The 25,394-nt window shown below is 42.5% G+C and overlaps 2 protein-coding genes across 5 annotated transcripts in view; both read right to left on the reverse strand.

Moving 5' to 3' along the window:
• Window positions 1–60: 60 nt before the first annotated feature.
• Window positions 61–20,626, reverse strand: CSE1L (chromosome segregation 1 like). 2 transcript variants are annotated; one of them, XM_063172675.1, is made up of 25 exons: window positions 20,535–20,626; window positions 18,265–18,360; window positions 17,568–17,710; window positions 16,459–16,560; window positions 15,904–16,049; window positions 15,515–15,605; window positions 15,147–15,254; window positions 14,171–14,263; window positions 12,775–12,942; window positions 12,551–12,680; window positions 11,979–12,044; window positions 10,233–10,435; window positions 9,164–9,248; window positions 8,370–8,431; window positions 7,486–7,622; window positions 7,224–7,327; window positions 6,517–6,614; window positions 5,509–5,659; window positions 4,812–5,020; window positions 4,206–4,303; window positions 3,913–3,998; window positions 2,759–2,840; window positions 2,171–2,317; window positions 1,129–1,360; window positions 61–587 (listed from the first exon to the last, which is right to left on the reverse strand). In XM_063172675.1, exons 2-25 carry the CDS (start codon window positions 18,347–18,349, stop codon window positions 498–500), a joined length of 2,916 nt encoding a protein of 971 aa, XP_063028745.1. In that variant the 5' UTR covers window positions 18,350–18,360; window positions 20,535–20,626; the 3' UTR covers window positions 61–497. The 2 variants fall into 2 exon arrangements, with proteins under 2 accessions (XP_063028745.1, XP_063028746.1); XM_063172676.1 differs by lacking the exon at window positions 20,535–20,626 and adding an exon at window positions 19,732–19,868.
• An 872-nt stretch (window positions 20,627–21,498) lies between these two features.
• ARFGEF2 (ADP ribosylation factor guanine nucleotide exchange factor 2) overlaps window positions 21,499–25,394 on the reverse strand; it is a 33,638-nt gene continuing 29,742 nt past the window's right edge. For 2 of the 3 annotated variants that reach the window (XM_063172678.1, XM_063172677.1), the window contains exon 39: window positions 21,499–25,000. In XM_063172678.1, coding sequence (XP_063028748.1) covers window positions 24,860–25,000 — 141 coding nt within the window. In that variant the 3' untranslated portion in view covers window positions 21,499–24,859. The remainder of the gene's footprint in view (window positions 25,001–25,394) is intronic. The other variant, XM_063172679.1, reaches the window with a different exon arrangement.

The following is a 25,394-nucleotide window of genomic DNA, read 5'->3' on the forward strand; positions in this document are numbered from 1 at the left end:
AAGCATCTTTTTTTAAAACAACTATATTCTTCTGAATCAGTAAGACCACAGTGACAGGCATTTTAAACAAGTACTTCTTATTTATTCACAATTCAGATAAAGTTTAAGGAAAGACAAAAGAAATACAAAGGACAACATTAAAATGAAAAGGAATTTTAGTGACTGAAGTGAGTTTCTACAGCCAGGGCTCTCCACACATTTCCAAATATTATCCAAACACTGCAGATGCAGATTTCAAATCAATCCCATAACAAACCGCTATGACTATTCCCTTTGAAATTAAACTGGGAATGGAAGTTAGCCACCCTTATCTATGAGTATACAAACCATCAAATTCTTCACTTTCAGCGTAAAGCCACACCTATCTTTTACAAGATGGAATCTGCAATACAACTTCAAGCAGCTTTTTGACTTTGTCTGAGCTCTGCTATAAAAGTCAGTGTCAACGTTCTGCATAACAAACCAGCTTTTGATCTTGCTTGTGGAGTCTGCGCAGCTCAGAGCAGACTGACACTTGCAGCCTGGAGGTATCCTTGGAGATACTGCAATGCTTCTGCGTTCAGGCTGGTGCTCAGCATGGACAGAACCTGAGGCACAGGGGAGCAGAGGTGTCAGGGAGTGCAACATGAACGCCCAGCTGCCCTCACCCGCAGTACACAGCCAGACACAGAGCAGCAGTCACCCACGGGGAAAGCAGCAGGCAGTCTTTACTTACAAAATCTCAGGGAAAACAAACATGCTGTGGGCTAAAAGAGTTAACTGTACACTCACCTTGTCTAATTTTAAATGAGCTGCCTGAATTCGACAAGTGCATGCAACCAATCAAACTCAAGACACATGAGTTATAGACCATCAAGCGCGTAAATTTTCTTTTTAAAAATTTTCTTTTTAAGCTCATTGCAAAATTATGTGCTGTGAAAATAAAGCCTTTCTAAGGCTCCTAAGGAAAAACCTTACAAAAATTGGTTCTATTCCAATGAAGAATAGAACACAGGCATGATCTTGCATTCTAGTTATGACCTACTTAATTTTGCTGATTATCAGACATCAGCAAACAGACCCATTCTTACAAAGGCATTTCCTCTGTGCACAATGCAGCATCAGCATGCAACTGCATAAGTCACCTACCCTGCCTGGACACGCTGTAGACAGTTTGTGGAGCGACTGTGCCAGATGGATTCTAGGATTGTTCACCATTTGACCTACAGGATCATGTTCTTTCTTCCCAGCAAAGGCTAGCTGGGAGAATGCAGTCTGATAGCCTGGAGTATCTTCTATGTCAATGAAGTGTTCCTCGTCAGGGATCGTGTCATCCTCAGGCAGCTCAAAGAGGCCAATGAGGGCCTGCAGCAAAGGAATCCTGGGAGCAAAGAGAGGAGGGCAAAATTGGAGTGCTTAGAATATGTTAGGACAGGCTCAAGTTATTTGGAACCCCTTATAATTCAGCCTTTGCAAGTACTTGATTGGCTACTGAAATTGTAAATGCCCAAAGTGCGCTGGACCAGAAGAATTGTGGGTCTGAATATTTTACAGGCATAATTTGGGTACTCCTATCAACAGCATGAGCAATGTATGTATTTATCAGCTCAAATTGTCATGAAACATACCTGAAAAGAGCAATGATTTTTCCAGATCACAACTTTCCTCTGAGCATATTAAAAACAAAGTTATAGTTCAGGGATCTAGTCTGGGATCCAGTGATTGTCATCAAATTCAAACTACCAGGCATGCTGGACTGCTGCACCGGTTGACAATCAAACTTCCCTGCTGGCTTTCCCCAGAATTCCACTCTCAAGCTAAGATATTACAGTTTCTCTGCCAGGTTATGAATATGCTCAGGTCTCTTGACTAGAAGAGCTGTAAGTCAAAACTGGGCCCAGCTTTTCAGAAAGAATACAAGCTGGAGGAAAGCAGTGTATTTCCCTAAATGCAGGTCCAGCTAGCCAAATCTGCTATCTCCATCAAAAACATCTCAAACCAGTTCTGTCATCCTCTGAAAATACAGTTTCGTTTGCTGAGAAACAGAAGCAGGATGAAAGGCCTAAAACAGCCTTGAGGGTCTGAGGAGATCACCAAGGAGTTTCCTACGGGGATGTATTTTGGTCTGAGCTCCCATTTTCAGTAACTCCAACAGCCTCACCAGCACATCCTGAAGAAGTGTGGTACCTACCACAGTTTGGTGTACTCTGTGTCCATCATGGGAGGACATTCTGTTAATATTTTTGTAATGCCAACAGCACAGATTTTCTTTTCAACTTGTCCAGACACTTTCTGGATTTCAGGAATTATAATTTTCTCCAACACCATTCCAAACATCCTATGGTGGCATTGAGAGAAAAAAGTATTAGAAAGCCTCATCAGCCTTATTGTGACAGAAGAGAATCAGAAATAATATAAATCACTAGGGAATAGAAACAACGAGATAATTTGTTAAGATGCTGCCCTGTTGCAGTAGACATTTGTACATACAGACTTTTCACAAGTGATAACAACTAAAAACATCAATCTTTCCTTTTTATAACCTTTTTAGATTAGTAACTTCACTGAACTATCAGTGAGGAACTGTGGTCAGAAATTCAGAAAAAAAGACAACTTTCTAGACAAATAAATGAACCACATTAAGAGAAACATGTGGCCACTCAAATTAGTGATAAATGTAGTCTGATAGTCTAGCTAAACAGACAGCTGTTTCTTACTTCAAAAGATAAAAATAACACAGCCGTATTAAATATAACTCAAACAAACAAAACATACTAACTTTGGCTGTATGCTGTCAAATATTTCTTGCAGAGCTAATGCCCCATATCTTACACAATACAAGTTAATGAAGACAAGGAAACCTGTAACAAGAAAAAAGACAAAGTAAAACTTAACATGAAAACAAAAGGATAGTTTTAGAGTCAGCAGCAAAATACATTCCAGGTTTTTCAAGGGGATAGAAATGGCAGTCTTTATACAAGTTCTGTTTAAGTGAAGTACGTGAACTTGCTGCCTTGAAATTTGTGTAAAAGCTCAGCTTTTTACAGACCACAACACAAAAACAAGGTGGTACAACAAGACAAGAGTTATTCCTTTTTCCCCTCATAGCAGTTATAAAAAGGCATCAGAAAACTCATTTGCAATTTTTTTTTCAGATCAGGAACCAAAGAAACTCTTCCAAAAACTTTACTTTTAGCAGAAAACTTCACACAATGCAGACACTGAGGTGAGGTATGAGCCCCTTTGTACAGGGTGCAGTATATAAAAAGCACCACTTCAGCCTTATTTGTGGAAGATCATTATAATCAAATTTATCATTCTTGTTCCTATCAGATGGCATTAACCAGATTTTATAGGGCTAAGTAATGGACACTGCATAATTTGGGTAGCAATAGTATCATGAAAATAATTTATTAACTATGACAATCTTCTTGTGACAGCATGAATAACTAGAATATGTATTGCAATTATCTGTCACAACTTTGCCAGTTTAACATAAAACCTTATCAATAAATTTAGTCATACTAAAGCCAAAATTACACAAGCATAGAATATTTCACAGCACTAACACACAACTACAGGACATGTGGTCAGTATTGCTGTGCTGCATGAGAGGGAAAGTTTGCTGCTATTGGTTGGAGATTAAATTGAGACATTTTCAATAATGACACCATACACTAGGAAAGGAAGAGAAATACCCAAGTCTTGCTCCTTATTTTAATTCCATTCCCTCACTTTCATGAAGTAAGTATCACCTGCTATGGTGACTGCCCCATACACCCCTCTTGATGACAAGGGATTTGCACAAGTCCCAGGAGTCAGCGCTGTCCCTCCGTGCGCGTATCCGCGGGGCACAACAGGACTCTTGTTCTGCACAGCTGCACCTCTGAACTGCTGCTGTCACCAGAGCTTTCCACACAGCAAGGAACTTACTTTTGATAAACTTTGTTGTTTTGGAATTTTGAAGTCTTTGGAATAGCAGAATGAAGATCTGTTTCCTGTACTGGTCAACTGATTCACTGGAAATTTAAAAGGATAGTTATTCAATTCACACTGAGATTTTACTAATGTCACTTCACAGAAAACATATATAGAACTGTTAAAATATATCTGACTGAAAAATGTGATGTTTTCAGTTGTTAAAAATTAGCATTTGGCATGTTCATACACTTCATAATTAAAATCTACAGAAATTAGCTTTAAATGTAATTTCAGCTCATACTCACGGAGGCATATGCTCAATGATACTGTTTAGAAGATAGAACCCTTGATGATCATTCGCTTTAGAGGCAATCAACTTCTGGAACACACCTAACAATCCAGGCTGCAAAAAAAGCAAATACAAAATCATTAGACCACAATTCTTCATATGTGACCCTACCAGAAAATTGACCATTACCATTTAAAGCATACACCAAGGCAAGAGCCTTCATAACCTAAGCCAGGATTCAGTTTATAAGGTTCAGGCCAAGGAAAACACATTTTTGCTTCTTCTCACTCTTCTCAAGACTGTTCTGAACAGAACCTGAGAGCACTCATTATGCACATGTTTAACATGAGGCAAACAAGACAGGAAAACTGGAAACTTACCTGCTTGCAAAAACTAAAAGCAGGAATTCTTTATCTCAGTTGACAAAAGCATAACAGCCTACAATTCACCTTATCCACATAATAGAAAACAACCCAAAAAGCTATGTTCAGAGTATTAGTCTGTCTTTGTAAGTAAGCACCAAACTCTGCACAAATCCAGCTGTTTGCTGGAGTTCCTCACAATCTGGAGCCTCAGATCACCATGTCTCCAGGCCAAACTGTGACTGTGCCCCAGAACTCACGATTTTGTCGGCGGCAGCGCTGGCGATGGTGCTGGCACCCCGCTCCAGGTAAGCCTGCAGGAGCCTGACCAGAGGGGGAATATTTCCTGTCCTTTCCCAGAGAACTGGCTGGAGCAGATGGGGAAACAATGCCATATATGATGATGGGATTTCATTTTTATGCATTTCTAGAAGTAGTGACATCACTTGAAACACATAGGGAATGAACTCTGGAAGAGAAATGATGACATTTACGAAGTCAGACAACATGGTCACTGTCAGTTCCCAGAAAACACATATCTATGGATTGAACCCACAATTTTGATATTATCATTAAGAATTCAATAAATAAAACTCTGAAGAAACATACCTTCCCAAATGTAATTATTCCAAAAATTAACAAGCATTGCATCTATACACTTTCTATTTCCTCAACCTGTTAATTTTTCAGAACATAAAAAACAAACTACTAGAAAAAAGGCAACAGAATTAAGAATATGAAGAGGCTTTGGAGTAGTGATTGCTAGACATTTTAAGAATGCGATTTAAAATAAGCGAATGCTGTTGACGTACCCTATGGAACAATCAAAACACTTTCAGACTGTGAAAATATTGTTTCTCCCCTTGAATTTCCTGTGCTACAAAAAGCCTGCCATAAGGTAAATCCTGGAAGCCAACCCCAGCGGAGAGAGCACAGGCACTCACTGACTGTCCTTACCTTGCACATCATTCTGCAGGATCTCTGTGAACACCAGGAACAAAGCCTCCTCAAAGCTCCCCACTGCCTCTGGGTTTGCCTTGCACGTTATCCTTATTGACAAGCAGATTGACTCAAACATATAATGGTTAAAGTGAGGTTTGCTGGGATTCTGAAAACAAGTTATAAACAGATAAATCAACCCAAACTTGCAGACAAGTCACTTATTTTGCTAAATATACATTTTTATCAACTGAAGACTAAATAAAGTAGCATTTCAGAGTAAGGATACTTTTAATTTATGCACTAACATACATAAGTTGCTTCTGAAATTCATTCCATAAAGGAGAGGGTTTTTTTGTAGCAAGTGTTTTTCAGAAGCTCTATATAAACTACCAGTTAAAATACCACAGAACAAAAACCAGAAAAAAATTATTTTTCATCTTTCAAGTGTCCAGTCAATTCTCTATTGAATACTCCTTATAAGCTGTTTAAGCTGAGTTTAAACTGTACAGAGTAGTTTTCTGCACAATCAATGAAGGTATTCTAAGATATTCCCTATTGTCAATGGTTAAGAATTTGAAGTCTCAATACAAAACTAAGAGAATTTTACCCACCAAAAGCAGAAGGGTAATTTATTTAATTCAATCCCACATTTCAATGCCAATTATTATTAGCTTCAGAAGTTTCATGGGCAAAGAATACAGGAGTTGTGATAAAACCAATTATTGTACTGGTGGCCTCTGCACAAGCAAGCATTTATACTACAACAAACTAGCATTAAAAAAAAAAAGCTGGATGCTGCTTTTCATATGCTGCTTCTAAATTTCAGATGAGAGAAGGAAGAATGATCTGAGAATATGTTCTAAAAGGAAGTCAGTACCTCACTGGAATGCTGTTTCAAATTAGTTGCATCAGAAAATACTGAACTATTTAGAGTATTCTAACAGAACACCACCAACAGGACGTAAGTCCTCAGCAAGACTGCTCTAAAAGGTAAAAGGTGACCCTTTTGCTCTGCTTCTTTACCTTACTGACAGCCAGCAGTTTCTGTGTGAGCTGGGTGATGACAGAAGGGATGTATGGAATTATGGACTCCTGCAGCAGAGAAAAACTCCTCATGATGGCTGCAAATAAATGGAAAATTTTAGCTTCTGAAGACAAAATACACTGCCACTCAACATATGCCTAAATCCTTTACCTTTTACTGTTAAAATAGGATCCCAAGAAATTAGGTACAGAACAAAGAGCACCTGCTGCAAGAACATTCAATCTATAACCCTGACAAAGCATGAAACAAACCCTCCTTATTCTCATTCTAGAGATGAGCATAGGAGATCAAGTAACTTTACAGAGGCCATCACTTGTCCTGGGCAAGTCTGAGATCTCAGCATCTCCTAAGCCATGATCAGATCTATCCTTTCACTAGCCATGACCACATGTCCCCTCCATGACCAGACTGCTCAGATCTTCCCCTGACACTGTCCAGGGAGTTGTCCTGACTACAAGAGTACCATTTGAGAAATAACTTAGTACCATTATGTTTGGTGTTTCTCTCTGCTACCCTAAGTTTAGTTGAAGATGACTTGACACAGCCTGATAAGTAACTGCAGACTATTCAACACATTTGCATAAAACAGGTTTTGCAAATAAAAATGTCAGGAACCTGTAACTGTAAGCCTTTACCTCAAGTTAACCAAGTTATTCTTATATTGCAGGACTCATTATGCATTTACCTTTCATAATGTATTCATTTTCAGATGAGCCAGGAAGTGTCAGAGCTTTGAAAAGGTTTGTTAACAGCACTTCTACAAACGGTGCCATTTCTGCAGCTGTAATGCTGTTAAATGAAACACAACTCCTTAATGATGAGAGTAACAAACTTCAAGCCTTATACAATACCATAGTATATGACTCAAAGGATGCCCTACAGGTATTTCTCATCCTTAATATCCAAAAATCTGTTAGCAATGGATTTATTTCTGCTTGGAAACTTACAGGGTTGCATTATTTGTCCCTCTCATGGTAAACAGTCTTTCAAGAGCATGGGCTGCATAAGTATGGACCACAATACTTTCGGCTTGGAGATGATTGATTAAGAGGGGAATAGACACCAGCAGTTGTTCTTTTGGTACCTACAAAAGTATAGCAACAAATCATAAGTATGTTAAAAAATACAGATGGTTCAACTCTAGAGCACAGCCAAGCTCATCAGCGACATGCAGAGCTTGGCAGAGGGAGGTATCTTGGGAGGCTCCTCCTGTTGCTCCTTCACATCCTGACAACCAGGAGGTACCTACTTCTGTCATGGCTCATACACTGCCCCTGAACACCAGTGGTACATTGAATTAGCAGTAAGTGCAGACAACCCTAATGTATATTTCCCTTTCCATTTTATTTCATCTTAATAGGTAATTAAAATATCAAGGTTTGAAAAAACCAGTATCACATATATTTCATAAGAAATTAATAAAGGTAGTCCAGAATTTAGAATAATATGCAACATATTTTCTCACCCTATCTCATGAATCAGAAAAGCTCAAGGACAAAACTGCTGTACTCTGTAACAACTACCACAATGATACAAGCAATCAAGGGTTTGGACTAACACTGACTTGGAAACATCTGAGTGTGTCACAGAATTAAGCAGCTAAGATATTCAGTGTTCCCATAGCATATGGACAGCATATAGACTACATGTTAATTGGATATTTATAACAATATCATTTACTTTCTAAACTAAAAATTCAGCATGAAGTGTTGTATATGACTATCAAACACCTGTTGAGTTAGCATATGGCCAAGTGCGATAAATTAGGCTTGGCAAAAATAAAGTAACATCCTACAATATGTTTTTCCATAAGAGTGAAAGAAAAACTTACTTGGTTTCTAAAAATCATGATATATTTGATACCATCTGCTTTTAGCACAGGGAATTCATTCACTGAAATAGAAAAAATATGCAAACTTCGTTGATACTCCTCATACAAATGTGATTTCTGAACATGTACTATATATACAAGTGACACTTGACACTACATAATAATTTTCCCCTGTAGAAAATAATACAATGTTTTTCTACATTTCTTAGTTCCTGCACTTTCGTATGGGCACTGTTAGAATATCAGTTTTAGGTACAAATCACATCCCAGTACCATTAAAAGTACAGTCCAGCTCAGATGAATTTCATCTTCTGGTTTCAATTTCAGCAGCCTTCAATTACACATTTCGATACAACCCACTATGCTTCAGCTGCAGGAAGATAATTGTTAAAGTGTAAAATAAACCGCATGGTTTAAATCTAGACATCCACAACCTCATCAATAGGGCCTCAGTATTTTAACTTCTCAGGGTTTTGTAGAGCATAGAAGTTTACTATAAGGTCTCAAATACAGAAATCAAATTTGATACAACAAGTTTAAGCATGTAGCTGACAGCAACCATGTGTGTACATGCCCTGATCTTGCAGAGAGCAGGTGGTAAGGTGGCAGTCCGCCTTGCTGTAAGAGCTTCTTCACTGCTGGCCAAACAAAAATTAATTACTTTGTGCCAGGTGTTAAGAGTCCATCTCAGAGATTCTGCTGATAAAGGAGTGCTTGAGACTTCACAAACAATGGTCACTGTCAAGGTTATGATACATCACAAAAATACCCTACCAAAATTAACATTAACTTACCAGTAGCAGACTTTAAGTCAGGTTGAATGTGATTCACAAAGAATTCTGTCAGATTAACAAGTTCATTGGCCTGTGTTATGCCATGCTGGAAGAAGTAAAAAACAACTCTTATTTTTATATGCTGACATATAAGCTGCTAGTTTTCTTACTAATTTAAAAAAATTACTATTAGTTTTCTCTTACAAAAAATACAATCTCTTTTTAAACCAGGATTTTTAGATGGAGATTTTTCAATGAAGTGTTCTAAATTAGTCCATATTTGCCATTAAATAGCATAGAAAAAGACACAAACTTTGTCGTTTCCCAAATGCTACCGGACTGGTTCCCGTTACACATCACTAACAACTGCTGGGCAGCAGCATAATATGGCTTCAGCGAAATTTGCTGAGAACCTTCAGCAAAATTGCATGAAACGATGTACACATTTTACTATGTTTGCCTCAAATCTGTCTTGTAAAGACCCTGAGATTTGAACTGTGACAGCATTTAAAATATCTAGTAGTACATCTAAACTTGTTCCATAGGACATTCGATATAATGCTTCTGTTTCCAAATACAGGTTAGCCCAGCTGTGCTTTTTCATTGTCTCCACTCTATCAGCAAGTTATGACATCCATTTCCAACCATCATTAGCATCCACATGTCATTCACAAATCCCACATTCAAGTAGCAGGAAATATTGGGAAATATCAAGAACTCCAAGAGTCATTTAAATTCCTTTTGATCTGCTTAACAGGTCTGATCATCTTCTGTAAAGCTCTATTTGCCTTCCATGGCTTCCAGAGTGCCTAAGGACCACTCAGAGGCTCCAGAGCCGAGGCAGTTTTGTTTCTTTGTCTGGCTGGATCCCACATGTCAGCCACAGGGCCACACTGTGCCCCATCTACCTGAAGGTCAGATGGCACCAACTGTGATAGGATCATTTAAAGGGCAGCTTTTCATCTCATCAATATGAACTATAGCATACACAGTTACTCCCTTTCTGAAACAGCTGAAACAAACAGCAGGCCTCATCTGCACTGTAATATCTGAATGCAGCCATGTTGCAAAGAATAAAATGTACAAGTACCTTCTGTGTCTGAGCTTTGGATGCCAAAGATGTTACAAGGTAAATAGCTGCATCTTTGTGCTTCCAGTTAACAGATGGATTCTTTGCATACTCTTGCAGCATAGAATTAACATATCCAGAAAAAATCCCTGTTACAGGTCCTTCAAAAAATTTGCACAAGCCTCTGACCAGATCACAAGCTGCTCTGCGCCTGGTGTCAATATCTGCATGAGAACCAAAGATTCTTAGGATATGAGAAAGCAGACAGCTTTTCATATTAATAAACAAAATAATCAAAACAGTAACAGCTTCTCAAGTTACAGCCACATCCCATGTTAATTACTGCAACCCTCCACACTGCTGTGTAAGAACACTGGTAAGCCTTTTATTTACTGTCACAACTGGACTACTTGCACACCAAAGAGAAGGGACACCTGCCCCTGAGCAGTGGCAGCAGGCATGCAGGGGGGCCGGTACTGCCTGGACATTATGCACCCAAAGGTACTGGCTCTGGCTGGGAGGGAGCTCATTTTTGCCCTAGTGGCCCACTTGGTGCTGTGTTTGTACCAATGACTGAAGCTGCTGGTAACACCCAGGGTTTGGCTGCTGCTGAAGAGCACTGTCACAGTGTCAGGGCTTCTTCTTCTTCCTGCTTTGCTTTCCCAGCAAGTAGTTTGGGGCAGGCAAAGATCTGGGAGGGGATAACCTGGGCAGCTAATCCAAACTGACCAGCAAGACATTCCAAGCTGTATAACATGTTCAACAATAAAAACCAAGGGGGGCAGCTCTGGGGGAAGTAGCCATTGCTCAGGGACAGGCTGGGCAAAAGTTTGCCTGTGGGCAATGGTGAGTCACTAACTTCTCTCCCCTTTCACTTGAACTGTCTTTATCCATGAGTCTTCTCAATTTCACCCCTCCTTCTCTCGCCCCCATCAGACTGCAACATGCTGGAGCACAAGCCAGCTATTGGCCCATCACACCTGATAGTACGTTTTCATAAAAAACTTCACAAATACCTAAAATGCAGCCAATCCTGGATAAGAATGATGTTTTCTTGAAAAAAGTTCAAAAATGTTTCCTCCAATTTTCTCCTCCACTGCAAGAATACTGTAATCTCTTCAATCAATCAATCAATCAATCAATCAATCACAAAATGCCATCAGTTCCAAAGCGTCTGTCAGAGAACTGCAGGTGGCGCAGCCCTGTCACACAGAGCCAGGTGTGGCTCACTCGGGCTCTGGCCTGGCTGCAGAGCACAGCCTCCCCCAGCACTCCAGCAGCTGGGCTGGCACAGCCATGTCTCAGGGCAGGCACTGCTCTGAACATATGCCACGTCCCAGCCTGGCTCCTGGCCAGCTGGCCCAAGCACAGTTTGTGTGCAACCCCAGGCACAATTTCAGCCACAACATCAAGAGTCTCTCCCTGTTACTTAAAACTCCACACATAGGAACTAAATACACAACTGGCTACTACTCAGAATTGACTTATAGGCTGTCCTTGCTGAAATGAGAATGTGGGCAGTGCAGAAGACATACCAATCCAATTAAGGAAAAAGCCCTATAAAAACATTGTTCAAACCAGAAAGACACTGTGACAAACTTATCGTGACAGTAGGCTTGATTATAGACTGGATAAAATCCAGCTGGGGGTGGTGTGTGGAAACCTTCTCAATTTCAAAATGAAGTTATAAAAGCTTCAGTAAATTGCTTCAGCTCTTTAGAGCTATATTTAAAGACCAAGTATTCTTAGTATAAATCTGTGGATTACCAGATCCTTCCAAATCCCTTCTTATATACTCTTCAGAATTATCTTCAAATGCTTCTTCATCAGCCGCTGAAAATACAAAATACATGGAAGTTGAAGTAGTGAAGTCTTTGGTTTTTATAGTAAAATGGTGTGTCATAATAAACTTGCTATTTTTTCCAAGGACCTTTCTATAACATTAATGTTAATTAACGAGAAATATCCTGCCAGATTAGTCTGTTTAGCTTCTGTCCCACAAATTAGTCTTTCATGCTCATGGGCTGATGTATTGATTCTAAGAAAAACCTCAACACATATTCCACACCAGGTGTATTTGAAGAGGCTTTTAGAGTCATAGACTTAAGAGAGAGAAGCTTCTTATCACTGCAATATATTTTCACTGCATGAAAAGTTAGGTATACTCATACAACTCTACAAAGCCCACAGGACAGCAATCTGCTGCAGAAACTTGGGTTTGTATCTAGCACTAAGATACACAAGAGGGAATCCTCAATTCTTAGTCCTGTAAAGCAACATGTCATGATAATTAGTTATATTCTTGCTATGTTTTCAAAATTTAAGTCTCAGAAAGTTACCTCTAAATTCCATATTGGGAACAATAACTTTTTCACAGATGCTTGTCAATGTATTCTGGTCTTCAAACAGATGCTTGTAATGTGGTCTCTCACAAACTGAGGCCAGAAACTGGATCGCGTTACTGACCAGCTACAGCACCACAAACAGAAAGTAAAACTTTAGCAGGACTGAATCATTTATGATTTATTATAAAACTTGACAAGATCAGATTTTAGCAACTCACCAAGTCATACTTCACTTCCTGGCCGGTTGTGACTAACAGATTCCAGATTGCTGTTACAAAACGCGGCAGGTAGGGTTGGAATTCTTCATCATATTTTTGAGCATATAAAGCAGCATTATCACAAATTTGTGATTTCAAGAGCTCCAGCAATCCAGCTTCCTCTTCATCCTCACATAAAACAAAACTAAGGACTTAAATATCCAAACTTCAGTATTACTCTAACATTAAAAATATCAATGTATTTACATTAAATATTTGCATCACTGTTTTACCATGTCCTAAACAGGTGAAAGAAATCCCTCTCACTGTCCCTAGAACTACTGTATTTTGCTGATCATATCCAAACTGCTTTTCAAGTTAGAAATCATACCTACATTTCATATCAGGTACTGTGTACTTGAAAACAGACACAATGATTCGCACAAAATTAATTTACAAATGTAATACAGAAAAGACAACACAAGGCAATGAAAAATACACTTAGAAGCCACTACATCATGATTCATTAATTGGAGTAGCTGTAGAAGTTCCTTCCCTCTCCCCAGATCACAGATATTTGTGGAGCTACAATGCAAACTGGGAAATTGAACTGGAATTAAAAAAACAACTCAACCAAACCCCACCCCAGTTCTGTCTGCCCCTCTTCCCTCCACCCCCACTTTTGAGCTTTACTGCCTGTCCCAGTTCAGCTGCACCAGTGCTTGTGCTGGGAGCAGCGCACAGACACAAGACAAAAGAGCAGCAAAGCTTATTTTAGCAGAAGGGTAACTAGAGCACAACATACACTTAATATGTGTGCCTCCCTATGTGTTGTCAAGGAAGAGTTGTTTTGGCTCCATCAAGTGGCAAACTATTGTGCTGTGATGATGGAAGACAACACCACTTAAAATGCAGAAAACACACACAAAAACAACTGGAGTTTTGCTGACCTGGTATCAGCTTTCACCAGTGAAATTTCTGATTCTTTAATTAGACCAAGATAGCAAATACTGAAATACTGAAGAGATGCCCTGCCCTCTATGTTCAATTGTTTCAAGTCCTTTAAGGTACCCTGTTTTCTAGAACCAGCTGACAGATACAGAAAACCTGAGTCCTGTGATGCTAATGGTCAGGTCACTACAGCAGCTGTTCTTGGAAGAATCAACTCAGTGATGAGTATTGGTAATTTGATTTCTGTGCACAGCTGGGTATACCTGTAACTGTCATACAGCTTGAAGAACTGAACCTCAAATTCCTTAGACAGCAGAGCAACTTCTCCTAAATCCCATTTTCTTGCAGTCATTCCACTCCTTTGTTTGCCCCACAAAAAAACACTGCGCTGTTCAGAATTAGACCTGAGTTGTCAATCCACCTTCTCCCCTACAGATGCAAACCAGGTGGTTTATGCAGTACTTACATCAGTCTGTAAGAGTTTATTATCTAAAGTTAAAAGGCTATGAAAGTTTGTCATCCATGTTTCCATGTTATCTTCAAAAAACTCAGGAAGATCCTGTGAAAGAAAAGCATATATCTACATTTTAATTTCCAGCTGCACTGCTTAGATAACGTACCTACACTGGAAGTAGTGCATTCACCTTATAATCTACTGAGAGACAGTAACCTGTGGAAAACAATCTTCAAATTGAAACAGTGCCCCTCCCTCCTCCCAAACAAAAACTGTTCTGGCAGAGCCCCAGAATGCAACTAGTTCCAAATAAACTAGTTGCTTAGACTCTAAACAGTTCACATTTTTATAATGAATGAGCCTTATCACCTCTCACTTTCAGAACAAGAGAGAGCAAGTCTTTTTTAACTCCAGCTGATTCTTCTGCCCCCTATGGAAGAGCAGCCCAAGGAATCCAAGCACAATCACACTTCACAGACTTGCGTTCATGTTGAGATACTAAATAAATGTCACCTCAGCAAGGGAGCTTTAGCATTTCCCATAGAGCACACTTAATAATGTCCAAAATGTAGATCTGATTTCAAACCCAGACAACCCACAGTGCTCCCAGAATTATTGCTCCTACAGTGCCACAGAGCTACACGTAGTGGACTCCCACCTACATGACCAGTTCCTGTCAGTAAAAGCACATTTATAAAAGGGGGCACAGTGAATAGAAACTCAGGCACTGTACTCCTGCCTTTCCCAGCTCCTACTCAGAGGCCCCATACAACACCTCGTTGAAGCAGTGCCAGTCAGACTCTCTTGAACTTTTGCTTGCAAAGGCTCAAGCTAACGTCTTAAATAACCCTTCCTTACTGTGCTTTTACTTCACTGGTGATTTTTCTTTTTGCCATAAAGCACGGCCTTAAAGGCTGCCTCAAATAATTTCTATAGTACCAGCTTCCTCAGAACAAAGCAAAACTATCCCAAGAACAAGGAGATTCACCTGAAAATTTAAACTGTAGAACAGCTTCGCAATTAGAATGAGAGAAGAAAAGAGAATCTTCAGGGCACTGGCATCATTTGCATGCGTGCTGCAAAGTTCAATAGTTGCCTAGAAAAAGACGCAAGATTGTCAAGTACAAAACCCACACCAACAAAATATTGAAAAATGTCATGGAACTTTTTTTTTAAACCAGAAAATATGGTTATTTTTCATCCTCTTATCAGTCTTGTTAGGTCTCATTTCATGCCTTGAATGTGAACCCCTTTAAGAGATTTGAACAACAATTCTTGAGTTTTAATAATACCGGTATCCACAGCAAGCAATTCAGAACATGAAACTTGTTTTAGAAATGACTCAACGAGAAATACCTTAAAGAGATTTGTCAAGGGTAGAGCAAAGGCATCAAGAACAAGCTTGATCTCTGTCCATAATTCATTTGACTTAAATTCATGGCGGTACCTGACAAGCAAGAGAGAAGCACATGAAAAACAGAATAGTCTTTACATGTATTACCAAATTAATTCACACAGAATTTTGTTTTGTGCTGAACCGTGGAAAAAAAACTGTAAAGTAAACAAGAACTAAGCAACATGATTCAAAACCCTGCCTGGTGCACAATTTGATAACTACTTGAAAGATATATGCAGAAGTCACAACTATAGACTTCTGTAAATGTCCGAAATGAAGTCTAACAGTAAAACATGCCAGCTGAACAGAACTTTTACCACCCATACACAAACTCCCTTATTTGCAGTACCTTTTAAATAGAGAGTGGGCGGTGCGCAGAACCCCATTGATGACATGGAAATCTCCGCTCTGGAAGCGATTCACCATTTCTGTCAGCAGGTCTGGCCACTTCTGAGGGAAGTCTTCCCGCCCAATAATACTGATGGCATCACTTAACTGCAATGGAAACGGAGCTTCGCTGACAGAACAGCACACAGCAGTTGTGCCAGATGCTGCCAACATCCCAGAAAATCCTGGTTATTCTTGTCCAATTCAAAAATCACTGGATTAAATTATCTACTACTTTCCACACAAATACAAAAATCTCACCTTAAGCTTATACAATCTTATCTTCTAGAACTGCTGTTTAACTTCCTAATAGTAGAACTTAGCTATAAGATTACACAATAATCATATTAAAGAAATGTTAAAGTAGGTAGAAATACCTGTAACAATATCCTCAAAGTTATTTGGATAAGGTTGAGCTCACTGGTAAGGGAACTGAGCTCTGCCAATAAACATAGACTCTAGACATGCTTGGAATATTCCCGAAGTTTCATGGATACAACCAGGAATGACATATTACCTGCTTTTGAATTTGTTCTGGGCTGCTAAGCATCAAGGGCACTATGTTGGCTTTAATGGCTATTCTGTCCGATTCACATATTTTGTTTGGTTCATCCTCAACCTAAAATGAAAACAATAACTTATGGGCATATCGGCATTCTCCAGGCAATAAGAGATGATCAGCATTTCAGAGACCACCTGTTTATACTGATTTATGTAACTATTACCATGCTGAAGAACCTAAGAAGCAGACCTGTTAGAGACACTGCCTTCAATGAATCTGGAACAGCAGTATCTGAAAAAAGCTGAAAGAAATAATATCCTTCTGTAAAACTTTGAAGAATTTTTTTTCTCTTCCCTAAGGGTAACTTTTCGGGTCAGCAATTGAGCAGCAGTGAGGGTGGGTGCACACGGCAATAAAATCCCCACATTTAACCACATCTCCTCTTCCACCACACCAAACAGCACCTCTGCCAAACCCACAAACTGATTTTGTGTGAGCTGTCTCGAGCCATCCTTTCTAGAGACTGTACATGAAGGTGCAAGTTACACAATCAAAACCCTAACATTGACTTTAGGTTATCTAACCAGTTCAAAACACCAATCAGCTCCAAGTCCAGTCAGTCAGCAGTGTCAAGTAGTAGAAAATCACAAAGCTGCTACTAAAAAAATAAAATAATGAGGTGGCTTGTCCCAGCCTGGTGACAGCAGTAACAGTCACATTATCTGTGATGACAGCAGTGAAGTTCAGAGACCTAGAAATCATCCAGCAATTAAAAGAGAAAAGCACCTCCAGGGAGACACTCAATCTTGAGATATCTTAAGCCTAATGGTACCACCAACTTTCTCACATCCATTTTACCATCTTTCCACATACTTAAATCAAAAGTTAGCAATTTCAAAAGTTCAAGGTATGCTTATCTATACCATCAGTCACAAAGGTGGCTCCCCCAGGCTCAGTATTGGGGCCACTACTGATTAATATCTTTACTGATGATCTGGATGAGAGGATCAAGGGCTCCCTCAGCAGGTTCACAGATGACACTGAGTTGGGTGGGATGTGGATCTGCTTATTGTACCTTAAAAGGATAATTAGTTCTTAGCATACTTCCTCACTAGAATACCTACAATTCTCCAGTTCCTTTTAATATAATTCTTGAACGTTACAGATGCACAAACTTTGATGACATTTTCCTGTGATTTCTCCAGCAGCGTTAAGAGTAACAGCGGATAGTTCTGGCTTCCTTCCACAGATTCAAGGAACTTTTCCGCTGTAAGGGAATACACTGCGGTTAGCAAAAGCTCAGCTGCTTTCTCTAATGGGAATCCTACGATTCCTCAAGTGTCTGTTTAAAATACCCAACACAAACACTTCCCAGAGCTTCACAGGAACATGTCTGACAAAAGTTATCACAGCTTCTTTGCTCCCCAGCTCCTCAGCGTTCCTGCTGTCAACAACAGCTCTGGATCCCCAGCAGGATGAGGAAATACTGCCTCCTCACCCTTGGAAAAGCCACAACCCAAGAGAAGTAAATCCTCACTTGTTGGGAACAGCAGCGCTGTTTTAAATAACAACAGTGCAAAAGGGAAAAAAAAAAAAAAAAAAGAGCAAGAATACAGAAAAACAAAATCACAAAAAGTACATAAAATTATTTCTATTTATATCTACCCTTCATTAGTTTTTTCTGGGGTTTCATTTTAAAAGGATACTGAGAAGTTCTGTAAAGAGGTTATTGCATAAATATCCACTACAGTTTGCTACACAGAGACAGGAGAGACAAAAAGAAACAGAACTTTTTTGTTCTCAATCATGAGAATCACTTACCAGGACGCCTTATGGCAGGATCTGGATCTAGTGTTTTCTTTAGATATTCAGTTAAAGTTTGTAAATTGGCATCACTGAGCTCCATTTTGGCAGAACCTAAAACCCACAAGTAGTTTTGTTACAACCAGAGATCAGAAAATCTATCCTAAAGCTACCCATCTAAACCAGATCCCACAGCAGCAACAGCAGCTCTTTGGGACAACAGCTCACGAGCACAGTCCCAACCAGGGTGCACCAGGCACAGCAAAGATCCCAGCTCTCAAGCTACAGGTAGCTGCTAGTGTCTGGTTTATGGACCCCAAAGTCCAGAAAAGGCTTACGCATCCCGCAGACACAAACAGGTACAGCCAAAAGATGATCTCCTGCCCTTTCAGGACAACACGAACTTGGCTCTGCTTTTGCTCTGCTGCCAGCCCCAGAAACTGCTCCTGACTGAAATAGCTGAACAGTCCTGCCCTACATAATTGTAAACAAAACAATTCAAAGTGTGTTGAAGAGTCAAAGCTTTTTCAAAAAATCAAAACCTCCTTATAAATGAAAAATCTCAAAAGAAAATACTTTTTTTTAAAAAAGAGACAAAAGACTGTTCAAAGCCAGTTAGTTTATCCTTCCTGTAAAATTAGTTCAGACTAGGGTGAGGGCTAATTTGAATGCAATACTTTTTACAGAATAACTCTGCAATAAGTCCATATTGCTCCTCTCTAGTAATTCTCCCACACATATTCTTATATTTACTTCACAGCCTGCACTGGAATAATTAAAATTACAGCAATACAATGACAGTAAGATGTGCTTTAATGGAGATGCTCCTCTGGACATGATCATCAATCCTTCCCGTCCTTCCCACCACCACCAGCACAGTTCACTCCCTACAACGGTTATGAGGAAACAAATGTTTCCATTTTTCCTCTGGAGTTTCTATTTAGTACAATTGACGAAAATTTACCTGTCCCGCTTTGGAGTTATTTTATGGTGATCACCAGTGCAAAACACAGTATAAGCATGTATAAGCTTCTGTATAAGCATGCTTGCAAAGGCAGTAAGTTTTAATGATGCAATTTTTATGTCAGTTATGGCATCTATATAATTTTAAAAGACAGTAGCAGCTTCCTCTTAGATAAATGTTAATAAGCAAATCAGATCCTAACATATTTTGCAAGAAGTAAAAATCTATCCGAACAGTCCTCTTCCATGTTTCCCTGTGCTTTTGGGGTTTACCTGTCCATAGTCTTGTTCACCAATTCACACCCACCAACATATTTTGACCTGTTACCTACACATGCTTATTTCCTTCTCCTCATCTAGCACTTCATGTTTGTTTTTCAGTACGAAAAACATTGGTGGTACTTTAGCTGGAGTGATAAGATGCTTGGGTTGTACCATGTGTCTGGAGAAAAGGCCTCAGAAAACTCATAAAGTGTGCTTAATACATCACCAACTTCAGTCAAATTAATGCAGCTCACTTACAAAGAAACGCAGACCCAGCAGAACGTGGCCGTACCCCTGGGGCTCGGCCCGGGAAGAGCTTCACCCAAGTGCACCCCTCACGCAGCACTGCCCGGACACCTCCCAGCGCCGAACAATGTTCAGGAGCCAGATCCGATGGGAAAAGCCATCCTGGCAGCGCTCTGAGGGTCCCGGGGCATTTCCCGCTTCCCCAAAGCGCGGGCCTGGGACAGCAGCGCCAGGGCCGGCGGCAGCGGCCCCGCGCCCCCGCCCGCGAACCGCGGGGCCAGGCCGTGCCGGAGCAGCCGCGACTCCGCGGCGGGGACCGGCCCCGCGCCCTCCCGCGGCCCGCCGGGCCGTTCACCCGCGGAAGGGTCGGGGCGACTCCGTCCGTCCCGGCGCCGGGCCGCGCCTGCTCCGCTCCGGCAGCCTCCTGCGGCGGCCCCTGCAGAGAGCGCCGGGCCGGGCCGGGCCGGGCCGGGCGGGGCCGTGAGGGGCGGCGGCGGCGGGGCCGGGGCCAAGCGAGACCCCCGGCGGCCCCAGACCCCTCAGACTAACTCGGTCCCCCTCCCCCGCGGCAGCCCGGACTGGCAGCTGCCGCAGCCAATGAGGGGCGCGGACTGTCCAGGCCCAGTGGCCTCGGACCAATCGTGGGCCGCGAGAGGCGGGCGGAAGGGCCCAGCATGGTGCGCTGCGCCTGTGGCCGCGCCGCGGGCCCAGAGCCGAGCGCAACGCGGAGTTGGCACGCGGGCGGCCGCTGTGCCGCCAGGGCACGGGGCCGCCCCAGCCCTATCGCCCTGCGGGGCAGCGCGTCCCGGCCTTACCTGGCGGCTCCCCCCCGGCGGCAGCGGCGGCGGCGGCGGCAGCTCCGAGCGCTCCGGCTGCGCTTCACATTCAAACCGCCGGGCGAGGGCGCGGCGGCGGCTCCGTGACCGCATCGCGCGGGGCGGTGACATCGCGCTGCGGTCCGGCCAATCAGCACCCGCGTCGGCCCCGGGCGCGCCGCTGGCAGCCAATCCGGACCGCGCTCAATAGGCGGCGGCCAATGGCTGGGTCCTTCCCACAAGGCCCCGCGGCGCCTCTCGTAGCGCGGCGGCCGAGCCCCGCCCCGAGCCCCGGGACGGGGGCGAGCGGGGCCGGGGGCCGCAGGGCCCAGCTGGAGCCCCGGGACGGGGGCGAGCGGGGCCGGGGGCCGCAGGGCCCAGCTGGAGCCCCGGGACGGGGGCGAGCGGGGCCGGGGGCCGCAGGGCCCAGCTGGAGCCCCGGGACGGGGGCGAGCGGGGCCGGGGGCCGCAGGGCCCAGCTGGAGCCCCGGGACGGGGGCGAGCGGGGCCGGGGGCCGCAGGGCCCAGCTGGAGCCCCGGGACGGGGGCGAGCGGGGCCGGGGGCCGCAGGGCCCAGCTGGAGCCCCGGGACGAGGGCGAGCGGGGCCGGGGGCCGCAGGGCCCAGCTGGAGCCCCGGGACGGGGGCGAGCGGGGCCGGGGGCCGCAGGGCCCAGCTGGAGCCCCGGGACGGGGGCGAACGGGGCCGGGGGCCGCAGGGCCCAGCTGGAGCCCTGGGACCGAAGCGAGCAGGACGGGGGCCGCAGGGCCCAGCTGGAGCCCCGGGAGCGGGGCCCGGTCCGAGCGCCTGCACTGTCAAGGGAACGGGCCTGGCCTCCCGGCGGAACAGCGACGAGGACGGAGCGTGCGGTATAAAACACGAACCGGAACCCCCCAAACCCGCAGAGAAGCCCGAGTGGCGCCGAAGCCTCTGAGCCGCTTAAGGAAGCACCTGAACAAAAAAGGAACACTTCGTAAAACTTTATTGATTTATCACTTGATTAAAGCATGGAATATTATAACTATTGTACATTGTATTTTCATGTAGAAAACTTTACATAGTTTTTCATATTATATAATTTTGGTATTCTCCCAGAACTCTATACATCCATTGGCAAGGAATAGTCTTTAAATTATTGATAGTAAATGCACTTAATAGAGATATTAAAACTCAGGCATTTTAAATATGTGAAAACATACGTTTTAAACAAAGGTGCTGAACAAACTGAAGTCACAGATTAAAGCTAGATGCACTTTTGACAGAGTTACTATTTTTAATCTTTTTCCTGAATATTAAGACTGAGCTAAATAAAACCTGAGGGGGTTTTGGTTTTAGTAGTGGACATTGGTTTAGATTGTTCTGTTCACATTTAGAATGTGAGGTACCAGACATGGATAAACTGCTGTAAAAACCAACCTTTTCCTGGACGGTAAGACAACAGAAGCAACATGAAGGGAGTTTTTAATCACCACAAAAGGGAGGATTTAGGGTTTTCCTCATTAGCATCCTCTCCTCCTCCATTCCCTTGGGAGGCCTGAAATGACTCATAACAAAGCAATGGGGTCTGGAGGATTTCTGCCATAACAGGTGGGTGAGCTGCACATCCCTCTGTTGCACAGCCCGTCCAAGGGGTGACTGCTCTGCCTCCCTCTGCTGCACAGTCCTGCTCTCCACAGAGCCAGCCATGAGGGCTGAGCTGAGCTGGCACACAGGAACCAGCTGGCACCACTGCAGGGGCTGAGCTGAGCTGGCATGGAGGTGGGCTTGGCCCTTCCTGACTCTCTGAGGAAAACCCACGAGTGCTGTCGAGGAAGCTGAGCACCCCCTGATTATTTGATTATTGCTGTGCTGGGGACAGGGCCTGCAGGAACAGGACAGGGTTGGGCTCTGACAATGCAATTGCATCCCAGGCCCCTTTCTCCTTCATGCTCTGCAGACCCTGAGATAGTTGGATATCACATGCCCAACTTCAGGGGTTTGTAACTGGTATAAATACAACAAAAGCTTTTCTTAAGGAGAAGAACAGTCTCAGACCAAAGGCTGAAAGGAAGCATGGATTAAATATCCTATGTGCAGAGAGAGACTACACATGCTGCCCTTTACACTAAAGAAAGCCCATGAAGCAACTGTGAAGTCATTTAAGACCTCAAAATTGAGACTTTTTTCAAGACACGACTGTAGGGCTTTCAAACCTGCAACACATGCAGCTGGGCCAGGTGTGTCTGACGGGACATGAGGGAACACATTCCATGAGGCAGTAACACATTCCAAATCTGAAAAATAATGGTTCAAATATTTTCCTTAGGACTACCTACAACCAGAAGAAAAGGAATAGCATATTATTACAGATTTTAATAGAATTAAAATAAATACTTCATTTTCTGCAGTACCCAATGCAGTGACATTCCCAGGGAATGAGCAGCTACACGAGATGCAACACAAAAGGATATTGCAAATGCAGCAAGTTAAATACCAGCATTACTTATTTTTCAGTCTTCTCCTATTTTCATATATAGCCATTCACTCCCTTCTACTAAATAGCAGTGTATAGATTTAACCTAATGGGCATTTAAAAGTCAAATAACCACAACTACCACTCTTCTTTGGTTAAAAATAAAAAGTGAAAATAAACTGTGAAAGCTTTGTCACTACTACTGACTGTAAAACCTTTCCCAAACAATGCTTACACAGGACAAACTGATGTATTGAGGAGCACCATAAAAACCCTTTGGGAAAAAGATCACAAAAAACAAACCAAACAAACAAAAACAACAACAACAAAAACCAACAACAACCAAAAACAAACAAACAAAAAACCTCCAAAGACAGAACATTCCCAGCAGCTCAGAGCAGCATATCCAAAGACAACCTCACCCGAGGCCATCCTACCAGGAAACTCAACTCAAAAAAGAAAGTAATGTTATACACTTAGTTCCACTCAAGTAGGTAGGTTGTTGTTGCTGTTTGTTGGTTTGTTTTTTTCTTTCAATACTGTTAATATTTTGAGTTTGCTACTCTGGATAGCACAGCACTTAATACTACTTTGCATTATTTTAGGAAGTGGAACCTCTTATCTTGCCATACTTCCCTGGTTTAGAAAAGTTTTGAACTTGAAATTTAAAATTATTTCAAAGGTCAAGACAGCATCCTGTCATAGAAACATTGTCACAGAAACGTGATGCATTTCAAGGAAAGAAAATTCTCTTGGGCAAACAAAGCTGTGGTGTCACATCATATTTTGCTTCACAGAAAGCCTTCAAAGCACAGAATTGTGTTGTTACCTTAGAGCACGTGAATGAACTTGTTTAATTTTGCTAGAGCAGTTTTTTGGAAATTCAGGGTTTTTAGATGCCACTAGGAACTAAGAGTTGAGAACAAAACTCATTTGCACAAAATGACAAATCAGAACTTGCAGATCTGCAGTAAAAGGAGGCAAAGTTGTGTTAAGGATTGGACTTTTTGCTAATCAATCACCATTACTGCTAAATTATATTCAAGGGTCAAAAAGGTAGGTTTATTTCTTCTGAGCCTTGTTTTTGATGCTCCTGTGTATGCTCTATGATCTGCCAATATATGGAAGGAAAAGAAATGCCTTTTCATTTTCTTAAATTGCCTTTAACTCAAGCCTAATAAGCGAAAGGAGTAGATGCTATTGGTGCTCCTGATGTAAAATCTTCCATAAAACTAAAAATAAGTCTCAGAAGATGCAGTACTGATATTAAAAAAAAAATTAAGTCATTTGCTACACAGGAGGAAAACCTTCTCCGAATATCCTCCAGGCTGTCCTTTTCAACAGCCCAGTGCCCTGCCTGGCCTGGTCCAGGACACAAAGGAAAACCCAGAGGGATCTCGGGTGGTCACTGGCCACCACAGTCAAGTTTATTATGAACACTTGCCAACATCACAAGGCTACACAAATACAGTCATTAGTTCCAAGGGGCATAATGTCTGTGGAGATATCCAGCTGATTTATCAGCTCTAGCTGGGATGAAAGACTGAGCAGTGCATAAAAGACTAGAAGAGACATACTGGATCATACAAATGATTAGCATTGAAACAAAGAGACTGCACATCTACTGTATAGACTCTGTAAGCAATAATTTAAATAAAACTGCTGACACTTCTGTAGGATGGACAGAACAGGATTATTTTCCTCGTTCTCAAATGCCATTGTGGTAAGAATAACTTGCTCCTGTGGTGATACAACAGGGTCCCATTTTTTCCCATCCACTTAAATCCATCTCTGGACACAGCTTTACGTACAGGCCGGTGTAACAGCCTCACCGGGAGCTACCAGGAAGGCAGGCTCGTGCCAGCTGTGCGTGCCTACTCGCCCGTGATGCAGATGTTGAACACCAGCCCGATGCGCAGGAAGAACTTGCGCAGCACCGCCCGCAGCTCGGGGATCAGGTCGAACTGCATGATCTCACACAGGTACGGGTAATACGCGGAAGCGTGCGCCCTGAACTAGCCAAGACACAGAAACAGGACGTCATTCTCAACTGCTAGAGCAAAATAAAAAATGTTGACACATTCATGGCTACAGCAACTTGTTAGAACACCAGGTCTCACCCAAGCCCTCCCGACGGCCCAAGGGCACCGAGATCCGTGTTGTTTGCGGCAGCGGCGCAGGCAGAGTGTGCTCTGGTGTTACTCCCTAAACAGAGCCAGGGTTGTGTGACTTCTCAGGCCAGAGGTAGTGCCAGAGTCTATTTGTGGCAACATGAATATTTGGTTTTCCTCTAAAGGGCCAAGATCATAAAAATAATTCTTGCCAAGGTGGCCAAGGAAACTGGAATTCCAATTTTACAGGCGTGAAATTCACCCTTACCATTCCTGTGTGGCTGTAATACAGCATAAG

Source organism: Melospiza melodia, chromosome 19 (genome assembly GCF_035770615.1).
Source record: "Melospiza melodia melodia isolate bMelMel2 chromosome 19, bMelMel2.pri, whole genome shotgun sequence".
NCBI lineage: Eukaryota > Metazoa > Chordata > Aves > Passeriformes > Passerellidae > Melospiza > Melospiza melodia.